This window comes from Eptatretus burgeri, chromosome 3 (genome assembly GCF_056783735.1).
Source record: "Eptatretus burgeri isolate ZD-2024b chromosome 3, Ebu_testis_v1, whole genome shotgun sequence".
Taxonomy (NCBI): domain Eukaryota; kingdom Metazoa; phylum Chordata; class Myxini; order Myxiniformes; family Myxinidae; genus Eptatretus; species Eptatretus burgeri.
In genome coordinates, this window is record NC_140963.1 from 31,868,195 (window position 1) to 31,881,615 (window position 13,421).

At 43.9% G+C, this 13,421-nt stretch overlaps 1 protein-coding gene across 4 annotated transcripts in view; it reads right to left on the bottom strand.

The window, feature by feature from the left end:
* LOC147029637 (fidgetin-like) overlaps positions 1–13,421 on the bottom strand; it is a 96,237-nt gene that overhangs the window by 74,354 nt on the left and 8,462 nt on the right. The window contains exon 2 of one of the 4 annotated variants that reach the window (XM_085872835.1): positions 12,784–12,863. In XM_085872835.1, the coding sequence (XP_085728961.1) occupies positions 12,784–12,839 (56 nt within the window). In that variant the 5' untranslated portion in view covers positions 12,840–12,863. The other 3 variants (XM_085872836.1, XM_085872834.1, XM_085872833.1) reach the window with 3 other exon arrangements.

A 13,421-nucleotide genomic window follows, 5' to 3' on the forward strand; every position in this document is an offset into this window, starting at 1 on the left:
GCAGGGATGTTAAATTGTGGAGCTCAGGCCGATCACATGACCAGAAGTGTGTCAAAATGGCCGACTTGATCAATTGTTGGTAAAATCTCATAAAATCCCTCAAAAATCTTCTTCTCCAGACCCATCAGTTAGAATGCTACCAAATTTGGTTTGCAACATTAGGCCAGGGCCCAGATAAGCTGCAGCTACAGTGGTCCTATTTTTAGATTTTATAGCATTTTCAGTGCCATTAAAATAAACCATCGCAAGTTCAAATTTAAAATGTTACAACCAATATCAAGAAACGGCAAAGCAGGGGGTCAACAGTGGTTTGATACTGAGGCAATGGACTGCTTATTGGTCAACTCTAACTTTTATATCGACAGGAAATGCCTTCGCAACACCCACAACTCCAATTACCCATGCAGAAAGCACATGCATGTGCAAAGGCCCAAAAGGCTTGGAAGAAAGCGTCAATAATTTAAACTTTAAACGCACGCTACCTTTCAATTGGTTCTGCACAATATAAGGAAAAGAAAGAAACAAAATGGACTGCTTGTGCTAATTACCCTTGAAAAGATAAAACAAAATATAATAAAATAGGGATCGACTCAACTGTGATCAAAATGGAATCGACCATGTTGGCTGTTGAGGGAAACCTTCACACTGTACTAAACAGGCTGGTCAGGTCAAGTCAACTAAACTGTGATAAAAGTCTCAAGATAAAAGCAACAAAAGTTTATTTCATAATGAACAAGTTTTATCCATGAAACGCCCCCACCCCCAACCAACACTCCCCCAATCTCACCCCACCCCCAACCAACCCTTCCCTCCCACCAGCGTTATTAGAAGAATTTCGTCACGGTGGAAAATTACGATCAATTGTAATTGCAACTAAAAATGCAAAACCTCTGCAGTCTTAATTATTTAGGATTTCTTTATGTGCCCTTCCTTTCTCAAAGAGAGAAGGCTGTCACACCATTTGATCAACTGCATCATCTTCTAACTTTTGCTTCGAATTTTCCAGGGAGGATAAACAAAGGGTGCAGAGGTTAAGCTATTAAAGAAAATTAGTATAATTGAGCTTCAGGCCATTTTTGGCATGCAATTACAGTCCTTAGTTGCAACCATCTGAGATGGAAATCCGAAGCTGCGCAGATCACCCAGCCTGTTTTGCATCAGAGGGGGAGTGAGAAGAGGAACATCTGTCTATTCGTCCCTTGAAGCACACTCTGTAACCGCTAACCAGCTCAGCAACGGCATGTAGAAGTGCAGAAGGCTTGGCGGGGAAATTGGTTCTGCTTGTGTTTGCTTGTTACCATGCTCTCAAAAGCGTCTCTCGGGACTGGTCTCTGTTCTTCCCTCGCAGCAGATATTTTATACTTCCCTGGAAAGCTACAAGCACATATCACTTTCCATCAATAAAAGCCAATATGATGGGTGGGGGGGGGGTAGGAGGAGGAGGGGTAGAGGGAGAAAAATCACACTCCATCTGGGTCTGATGGGGGAGGGCGGAGGGGAGTGCAAAATCAATATGGATACAGCACTCCAAGTGCAACTGTTGGGAAGTCAGAACACAAAGGAAAGCTTCGTGAGAAATTTCAAACGGATTCCGCCAATGGTGACAATTGAATTTGTGAAAGCTAAATGGTATCCATGCTTCAGTTTTTATGATTGCAAGTGATTATACGAATTGCCATCAAGGGTAAAGTCCAAGACATGACATTTACCGATGTGGGCATTTATAAAATGAGTTACTCATTAGTTCTGATTTGAATTTCTGAAAAAAGCGAGTTATACAGATCCTATGCTTATAGTTATGCACAACTGACCTTCTTACCCAGCATTACAGTGGATGTCCTAACAAGCATTGCAAAAAAAAAAAAGCCTTGTGCAAGAGCATCTCTGCTCTGGCAATTTACTGCTGAACTGGTTTACTGCAGCTACAGCAGCAGCCATTGCAAAAGGGCAAAGGCAATGGTTCAACTGCAACGTTTGGGCAGAGAGTCCCGATGATTGGATGTGCACAAGCAGGACGGCGCTCAGGATGATGATCTGGCCAGCATCATGGACAGATTTATTTCATTGCACCAGCATAAAAGTGTTAAATAGCATTACCAAAGCAGAGCTTGGCGGAACAGATATCGGCTCCACAGTAATGACTGGGTGTGCAGACCGCATTGCCTGGAGACGGATGGCCGACGCTCCTTTTCCCGACCACAGCAGAGCGAGAGAGGACAGAGCGAGAGAGGACTATGCAAGAGGGAAGTCGAGTTTGGGTGGTTAGGTGCAAGGATTGGGAGGATGCTTCTATGTAATCGAGCAAACATCCTCCAGGCAATATGTCCAGAAGTCGTGCAATGCTCTGCCAAACGCACCCCTCCCTTTTACTCTCAGAACTCCCGGAGACAGGGACAGGGCAGTTTCCGTCCCTCCTCCTCCCAGCCCAGCTGTGGCCCATGCTCAGCTAAAACGTGACTAGAGGAGCTACCATCAATCAGGTTGCTTGGCACCGTGCTCATTTGCTCGTTCTCTCTCTTTCTCTTGTCCACTTGCAACTCTGCCACCTCATCCTCTTTTTTCCTTAAAAAAAAAAAACCCCTTCATTTCTTTTTTCCTTTCACCTTGTTCACTCAGCCTGATCCACCAGTTACTTAGTACATTATCCCCTCCCCCCAACCTTAACCTTTAATCACCTTGAGCTCGAGCTCATGTAACATGTAAGCACGCACACAGACCCCTCTCCCACCCCTTCCTCCTTAACCCTTATCTAGTTCGGTCAAGTCATGGCCGACTTCTGGTGACATTCATGATCAGATTTCTCCAAACATCCCGATGCTGCACTGCTTCCTGAAGCTCTGTAAGAGACAGCTTGGTTGAAGGCTTCACCCCATCCATTCAGCACATACAAGGTCTGCCTCTTCCTCTTTTTCCCTAAACCAGACTTTGGTTTTCTGCAAGCATGATGTGTCCATGAATCTTCGAACATTCGTCTCCAACAACACATTTAAAAACCGTCGATCTTCTTCATTTCTTTCTTTTTCACTGTCCACAACTCACATTGATAGATTGCAACTGGAAATACCAGATCGTTTGTCAGCCTCCTCAAGAATTGTGTCACATTTTTGTCTTTCCAAATACATGTCAATCCGGACATTGCTGTTCTTCCCAACGCGAACCGTCCATTGATTTCTCTTCTACATTATCCACTCACTTCAATCTTAAAACCAAGGAAGTTGGAACTTTCTACTATTTCCACATCATTGTCTCCCAATCTGATGAACACGTCAATCTTCTCAGATGACAAGATGTTAGGCTATTTCAGGTTCAATAAATATCAACTTTTTCACTTTCCTTCTTCACTGTCTGCAGCAGTTTCTTGTTTCTTCCAATTATCTAATAAAACATCGAGATTGTCCACTCTACTTTTAGAACAAGGACAAATGTGTCCAAGAGCAGCGTCCTAAAGGTTTTGTTGGCTAAAATAAAACAAACAAAACAAAAAAAACAACAACAACTTACGATATTTCGTCACGTGCCTTGATTAAGCCAATAGCGAGACCCATCATAGTGTATTTATGTATTTATGAAATAGAGTGTATTTACGAAATAAATAATGTATTTACGAATTTACAATACATTAAATGGAATAATCTTTAAATAGTAACGTGAACTTTTCGAAACTTTAAAGCAAATGTCCGAATATATTTAAAAGTTCATGATAGACGCTCTCAAAAGGCACCGTCTATGTGAGGATGTGTACAAGTGCTTAGTATTTAAGGAGATCCGGATCATGTATATAAAAGAGCCGAGTCCAAATATAAAGGTTTTGTCTTCACAAGAAGAAGAAGAAGAACGCCGAGCGTTTTTAGAGTAGCGTTCGCTACGCGAGACGCTGCTAAAAATGAAATGTTGTGTTTGGTAAATTTCTCACCTTCTCTCTCTTATTCGCATACCTTTTTGCCACTCTTAGCATTGTAGCCTTCCCCAAGAATCCCCTCCTGCCGCACCCGCCCCACAACCCCTCAAACACACAACCTCCACCTCCACTTGTTCATAACCTGAGATGACTTCATTCCAATCTGAAAGTGTACAAACGTGGTCGACTCCCACCGCCTCACGAAGCCACCACCACAACGGCTGACATTCGGGATTGCAATCACGAGCTTTCTTCACTAATCCCCACCTTTCCCTGCGGTCACGGCAGGGAAACAAAAAGCATTGCAAAGCTATTCCCGTCGCCTCATTAAAATACCTCCAGCGCTTTTCCTTTGGACTGGCGCCGCCAAACGCAAGGACAGCGAACCTTTCACATAATACGTGCCGATCGAACGTGGCATTTTCTGATAAACTATCTAAATTGCCGCGTCAGCCGGTAATTGAACGGCAGCCTCACACTCCCGCCTGCGATGCACATTTTCCTTTTTTTGCCACATCAACGCACACTCCACACCCACAGCGCACTTGCACAACACCTTTACCAAATCGCCACCACGCACACAATATTCTTACCTTCAAATGATCCAAACAAAACTAAGCCCAACATCACACACCATTCGCACACTTCTAAAATCCTCATTAACAAAAAAACACTTTTAGCTACTTTCACACCCAGCACACACCTGATGCCATCACACCAGAACACACTCTTGGTTCTCCCAAACACACACTCTTGTGTTGACCTCACGCACACTCAATTATACTCCCCGTCGGAACACACTCTTGTTCATAAATCACACTTGACTATACCTGATATTGGAACACACCCTTGTTTATACCTCTCGCCGGAACACACTTTTAATTCTACCTCACGCCAGAACACACTCTTCATTCCACCTCTCGCCAGAACACACTCGTGATTCCACCTCACGCCAGAACACACTCTTCATTCCACCTCACGCCAGAACACACTCGTGATTCCACGTCACGCCAGAACACACTCTTGATTCCACCTCACGCCAGAACACCCTCTTAATTCCACCTCACGCCAGAACACACTCTTGATTCCACGTCACACCAGAACACATTCTTGATTCCACCTCACGCCAAAACACACTCTTGATTCCATGTCACACCAGAACACACTCTTGATTCCACCTCACGCAAGAACACACTCTTCATTCCACCTCACGCCAGAACACACTCTTGATTCCACGTCACACCAGAACACACTCTTCATTCCACGTCACGCCAGAACACTGTTGATTCCACCTCACGCCAGAACACACTCTTGATTCCACGTCACGCCAGAACACACTCTTGATTCCACGTCACGCCAGAACACACTCTTGATTCCACCTCACGCAAGAACACACTCTTCATTCCACCTCACGCCAGAACACACTCTTCATTCCACGTCACACCAGAACACACTCTTCATTCCACCTCATGCCAGAACACACTCTTCATTCCACCTCACCCCAGAACACACTCTTCATTCCACCTCACCCCAGAACACACTCTTGATTCCACGTCACACCAAAACACACTCTTCATTCCACGTCACGCCAGAACACTGTTGATTCCACCTCACGCCAGAACACACTCTTCATTCCACGTCACGCCAGAACACACTCTTGATTCCAGCTCACGCCAGAACGCACTCTTCATTCCAGCTCACGCCAGAACGCACTCTTCATTCCACCTCATGCCAGAACACACTCTTGATTCCAGCTCACGCCAGAACACACTCTTCATTCCATGTCACGCGAGAACACACTCTTCATTCCACCTCATGCCAGAACACACTCTTGATTCTACCTCACGCCAGAACACACTCTTGATTCTACCTCAATCAGAACACACTCTTGATTCTACCTCACGCCAGAACACACTCTTGATTCTTCCTCAACCAGAACACACTCTTGATTCCACCTCACACCAGAACACACTCTTGATTCTTCCTCAACCAGAACACACTCTTGATTCTTCCTCACACCAGAATACACTCTTCATTCCACCTCACGCCAGAACACACTCTTGATTCCACCTCACACCAGAACACACTCTTATTTATTCCTCGCACGTATTTATTATATCAGTCCGGTTCTGGTAGAAATCGTTTACACTCACGCTTACGACACTAAGGTCGCATTCGTAATCAGCACACTTGAAATTACCGACACACACACACACACACACACACACACACACACACACACACACACACACACATAAACACACACATAAATAAACACACACACAAACACACACACACACACACACAAATACACACACAAACACACAGACACAAATACACACACACACACACACACACACACACACACACACAAACACAAACACATAAACACATAAACACACACATAAATAAACACACACACACACACAAACACACACACACACACACACACACAAACACGAACACAGACACAAATACACACACAGACACAAATACACACACAAACACACAGACACAAATACACACACACACACACACACACACACACACACACACACACAAACACAAACACACACATAAATAAACACACATAAATAAACACACACACACACACACACACACACACACACACACACACACACACACACACACACACACACACACAAACACGAACACAGACACAAATACACAGACAAACACACAGACACAAATACACACAGACACACACAGACACAAATACACACACACACACACACACACACACACACACACACACACACACACACACACACACACGACATCCGAACTAGTTCTTCCTACGTAATGAATACCATGTCACCACACCACGACGCGGCCCCGCTAAACCCAAAATATCTTTCACCTCCGAGAAAAGGAAAAGCGAAACCAAAAGCAGTTCCAGAGCGCGCGTCGCCTCCTTGAGTCGTCCGCGGGAAGCGCGGCGGGGGTATCGGGGGGGGGGGGGACAAACGTTACCACCAATAAAACAACAACAACAACAATAATACCGTACACGGTACAAAACGAAACTTTACTCAATGATAACATCAGCGTCCGTTGCTCGCACGTCAAGAGGCCCTAATTGCCGACAGTAATGTTTCCCTCCAAACACATCGTTTATCACTTCCAATGGTTTAATCCATGTCAATAAATGTGAAATTTTTTAAAAAAAAATCCAACCACCAACACGCAACAACCATTCGGCCGATGGGCGACGGTGCGAGGACGATGTTCCACTCATTGCGTGTCTCACAAGCCGCTTCCGCGGGTTCTTACCTCGCGTGGCGCTCGCTCTTTGATCGGGCCGAATATCATCAATATTTTACCGGTGAACACAGGTACGAGGCGCGGATTAAGTGAGCACGACAGGCGCTTGAACGGCAGCCAAGTCTCGGAGCTCGTCCGCCTGGCGCGCTGCCATCTTGGGAGCGCAGCGGACTCGGGTCCAGTGCGCATGCGCACACCGAGTTCACTGGATCGCAATGACAGGGGGATGGCACGGTGGGGGAGGGGGGGAGACGTGCAGGGGGATGGCACGGTGGGGGAGGGGGAGACGTGCAGGGGGATGGCACGGTGGGGGAGGGGGAGACGTGCAGGGGGAGGTTGAGGTGGAGGGTAGCGTGGGGGCGGTAGTGTGGATTGAGGTGGAGGGAGGGTAAAAGGAAGATGACAAGGAGAGACGGAATGAGGCGGCAAGACTGAAGGAAGGAAAATATATTTCAACAGAACCGATATGATTAAATATATATTAACAAAACAGGGAGTCAGCGACACACACTGAGCCCAGGCCCCTTCACTCCCTCCTCCTCCCCCCCCATCCCCTTTACCCCCTCCAGTTCACCGTCACGTGGAAATAAATCGATTTCTTCAAAAAGCACTTATTCTGTGATTTTTTTTTCTTTCTCTTTATCTTACTCGAGTTGGAATGGCATTGAGTCTACCCGCTGGGTTAACTCACCAACACACACTTTGGGTTAACTCACAAACACACACTCTGGGTTAACTCACCAACACACACTCTGGGTTAACTCACCAACACACACTCTGGGTTAACTCACCAACACACACTTTGGGTTAACTCACAAACACACACTTTGGGTTAACTCACAAACACACACTTTGGGTTAACTCACAAACACACACTCTGGGTTAACTCACCAACACACACTCTGGGTTAACTCACCAACACACACTTTGGGTTAACTCACAAACACACACTTTGGGTTAACTCACCAACACACACTTTGGGTTAACTCACAAACACACACTTTGGGTTAACTCACAAACACACACTTTGGGTTAACTCACAAACACACACTCTGGGTTAACTCACCAACACACACTTTGGGTTAACTCACAAACACACACTCTGGGTTAACTCACAAACACACACTTTGGGTTAACTCACAAACACACACTTTGGGTTAACTCACAAACACACACTCTGGGTTAACTCACCAACACACACTATGGGTTAACTCACCAACACACACTTTGGGTTAACTCACCAACACACACTCTGGGTTAACTCACCAACGCACACTCTGGCCCCAATTCCCCCCCCCCTAACCCACCATTCGATGTGAAAATCGTCCGAACGTCCAGGCCTGGTCCTTCAACTTTCAAGTGATTATAAATATGGAATGGTAATTTAATAATGACAAATAGTCAAAATAAAATCCAAACTAAAACAGTGAAAAATAATAATTTTATACAAGGTGTCGGTTCATTGAAGAGTGACATCATATCCAGAGGGGATTTAAAGGCAACGAGTGAACTTACGTAGAGGGAGGGGTAGTTGGTTAGCGAGGTAATGAACGAACAGGAGAACATGAGATTTGGGAACACAGTAACCTTGAAGCATTAGGAGGGTTTAGTTTGGTAAGGTTGGGTTAATAGTTAATACCAATAGTCACGGGTGGAGTGAGGAATGACAGCACATGACAGGAGATGCTACAATCCAAAGACGTGGTGGGTGAAAGGTACGATCATGTTTGTTCTTCAAATACGACCACGACTACGACAACTATCGGAACTACTCCTACTACTAAATAGTACCAAGTGGGACAGAGGCTCGTCTCCCAATGAATGGTGGTTATAATCAGTGAGACTGTAAAAAAAAATTTGTATACACACAGTTGAGGCTCGTGGAAAGCAAGTACACTGAACAGATCAGAACGTAACAGATAAAAACAGGACGCAGAAGGAACAGTAGAGACGCAGAAGGAACAGTAGAGACGCACCCAAAAGGAACAATAGGGATGCACCCAAAAGGAACAGCAGAGACACACCCAAAAGGAACAATAGGGACGCACCCAAAAGGAATAGCAGAGACACACCCAAAAGGAACAATAGGGACGCACCCAAAAGGAATAGCAGAGACACACCCAAAAGGAACAATAGGGACGCACCCAAAAGGAACAGGAGAGACACACCCAAAATGAACAGAAGTGATGCACCCAAAAGGAACAGTAGAACAGTAAAGAACAATACCTCTACCAGGCTGAACAGTTTACATTTTGTATCCCACTGATGGGCTGCATCTGAACCAAAATCTAAGCCCTTGTTCTCGTCACCTAACCAACTCATTGACCTAATTTTTTCATAACTCGTCCACAACTTTTTGAGATATCATTGTATATATAGTTTTTGGTCCCATCTCTCAATTTTAGAAATCAGGCCTATGTTGACCTTTTGACCTTAAAAATAATCGGTGGTTGAATTAATTTAACTGAGATGCAACTCGTGTCCAAATTTTATGCCAATCGAATGAAAATTGAGGATTTTAGAAATTTGAAAAAGTTGTTGACTTTGGGCATGTTGACCTTTTGGTCGATGTTGACCTCAAAAATAATTGGTTGGTTGAATTCAGTGACCTGAAATATAAATCCTCTTCGAATATCAAGTCAATCGAATGAAAATTGAGGTTTTTGAGAAATCACACCTAAGTTGTTGACCTTTGACCTATGTTGACCCTTTGGCATATGCTGACCAAAAAAGTAATTGATGGTTGTGTTCAGTGACCTGATATGTAAATCCACTTCAAATTTCAAGTCAATCAGATGAAAATTTACAATTTTATTAATTTGGCCGATGTTGACCTTTTGGTCTACTTCGACCTCAAAAATACTCGGTGGTTGAATTCAGTGACATGCTATGTAAATCCTCTTAAAATTTCAAGTCAATCAGATGAAAATTGAGGATTTTAGAAATCTGGCCGATCTTGACCTTTTGGCCTATGTTGACCTAAAACAGACGGTGGTTGAATTCAGTGACCTGATATGCAAAGCCTCTTCAAATTTGAAGTCAATCGATGAAAATTGAGGATTTTAGAGATGTGAAAAAGTTGTTGACCTTTGGCCTATGATGACATTTTGACCTCAAAAATAAATAGAATTCTGTCGGACCGCCAACTCCACCATTTAGTGAAGTTTCCTGAAGCTCAGTTTATAATTGTGACCTGTCGGTGATTAAAGGTGAGCGGACAGCCAAACAAACAGAAGCAAACAACATACTTGTCCAAAAACAAAATTGCCAAGTAACAAACAAGACCAACCAATATAGTTGAAAAACCTTTGATTTTCGTATGTAATAAGTGAGATGTTGTGCAGAGCACAATACTGTACTTGCAAGATCAAAAAAAAACAATAGTTGCCATGGAAATAACATTTTCTTTTTTGATTTTGTGATTGATTTTTTTTTTAGATTTTTTTTTTGATTGATTTTTTTTTTCTATTTGCCACCTAATATGTGTTTTGCATGTTTTGGATGGCATTGACCTTGACCTTTGACTAATTTTGACCAGATATTATGCAAATATGTGACACGTGCGTACAAATAAGCTGTGTAAGTTACAAACAAATATCTTGAAAACTTCCTGAGGTTTGGCAATCATGAAATCACAAAAAAAAAATCCAATTTCATTAATACTAGTGCGTGTCCGTACATGCGTGGCCGTACGTGCAAAAAAAAAAAAACTTTCAAACCGTGTTCCACAAACAACAACCACACAGGCGGTTCCTTCGCTCTCGCATGCCCATACGTGCGTGGCCATACGTGCAAAATTTTTTTTTTCAGACAACCACACAGGCCGTTCCTTCACTCTCGTAAACAACGACTGGATTGAGGCATTGTGTTTATCTATAAATGCGCATAAGAAATCGATAGATTATTATAATACAGTAAGTCATCACTATCCGGAAGTGGTGCGTGCCCGTACGGAATGTTCACATGCATTCCATGAATTATCACTTGCATTGAAGTGACAACTGCTGTGATACTTACACAGAGTTAATTAAAATCCTAATTAAAATCAAGTTTACCTCCCTGTCTTTGCTTGCCATGACATTCGCTGCCATTGACCATTGGCACTCCTACGCCATGGTAACTAAGGTGCCCTTTCCCCATTGGCCACGCCTAGACAGCAACGTGTCCTGTCATTGGTTTGGTAAATAAACACACACACACACACACACACACACACACACACACATTGCTGGACCAGTGGTTGTCGAGAACACGGTTCCTAAAACTGGAAAATTTGACCTTGGGGTCAAATATGTTTGACCTCAGGCGCTAACCATGAAGGTCAAGGCCAATCGCCACCAAAAATTAATCAGCTGAGAGCACCATGAACTATATTCCCATGAAGTTTGAAGACGATCCGATCAAAATTACTCAAAAAATAAGGGTTTCATCGACTCCCATGATTTGCGCCAAAGTGACCTTGACCTTTGACCTTGACCTTCAAAATTTTGTGCACTGAAAGGGACCTCTATAGGCCTCTGATATGCGAAATTACAAAAATTTCCAATGATAACTGTGCTCTGCAGAATTTTTTATACATGATTACAGACAAAAATAAAAAAAATTAAAAAAAAACATACAAGCTGACTAACATATCTTGCAAAACTTCGTTTTGGCAAGATAAAAACTTTCAAACCGAGTTACAGAAACAACAACCACACAGGCCGTTCCTTCGCTCTCACGTGCCCGTACGTGCATGCCCATATGTGCGTGGCCGTACGTGCAAAAAAAACAATTTCAAACCGCGTTGCAGAAACGACAACCACACAGCCCGTTCCTTCGCTCTTGAGTACTCACGACAACCACACTTACACAGACAGAGTTAATTAAAATCCAAATTAAAATCAAGTTTACCTCCCTGTCTTTGCTTGCCATGACATTCGCTGCATTGAAACTGGCACGGCCCGTGACGTCATCGTCGGCCGGCCTCGCACCGGCCTACACAGCCACGCCTACGCAGCAACGTGTCCTGTCATTGGTTGGTTAATAAATGGCCATAACTTGGGAAGCACTTGTCCGATTAATATCAAACCTTGAAAAGGCACATCTTCAGGTCCCCAGAAATATACCTGGCAAGTTTCAATTAGATCGGGCCAGTGGTTGTCGAGAAACAGCGGTCACAGACACACACAGACACACACCATTTGGAAATAACCACCGTCCGAATACGTGTGGAGCTAACCACCGTTCAGACCCGTGCAGTGATAACCACTATCCCGGCATTACCACCATCCAGATATATTTGGAGACAGAAATAGAGTGAGAGAGACAGAGAGACAGAGAGACAGAGAGACAGAGAGACAGAGAGACAGAGAGACAGAGAGACAGAGAGACAGAGAGACAGAGAGAGAGAGAGAGAGAGAGAGAGAGAGAGAGAGAGAGAGAGAGAGAGAGAGAGAGAGAGAGAGAGAGAGAGAGAGAATATATTATGCTTTATGAACCATACACACATACATACACACACACACACACACACACACACACACACACACACACACACACACACACACACACACTGCTGGAATTATAGATAGATGAGGTGAAATTGTTGTCATGGTCACCTTTTTCTCTTTGCCATTTGGGATTTTTTTCTATTCCATGTGGGAATTTCCCCCATGTAACTATTCAAGATGAGCAGAACCTGAAAAAAAGAGAAATAGAAAATTAATTAATTGATTCTATTTTGCATCCTCTGAGCTTGGTATTGCGATGGCTTACCAATTGTGGGGTGGGGAGGGGAGGGGTCTTTATTTTGACTGGTGACCCTCAAGTGTCATTGCAGAAGGCCCTCAGACAGGTCTAACTAATATATATGAAACTAAGAGGGTCTTATGGGACGAAGGGTTTAATGGGGTCAATAGGGTCTTAAGGTCCTAAAGGGTATTCAGGGTCTGAAAGATCCGAGGGCTCTTGAAGGGTCTTTGGGGTCTGAAGGGTTGCCTGTTGGGGGTCTCAAAGGTCGTTGGAGTTTTAAGGGTCTAATGGGTCTTAAAGAGTCTTACCGTTATAAAGGATCCAGATGGTCGAAAGTCTTCGGGTTATAAATGGGCTCAAGGGTCTCAGGAGTCTGAAAGGGTTCAAAAAGGTTATTGGGGGCCTGAGGTGCCTTAGGGCCCTAAAGTTCTACATTTCTAAAAGGTACACTACATGGCCAAAAATATGTGGGCACCTGCTCATCCAACATCTCATTCCAAATCCA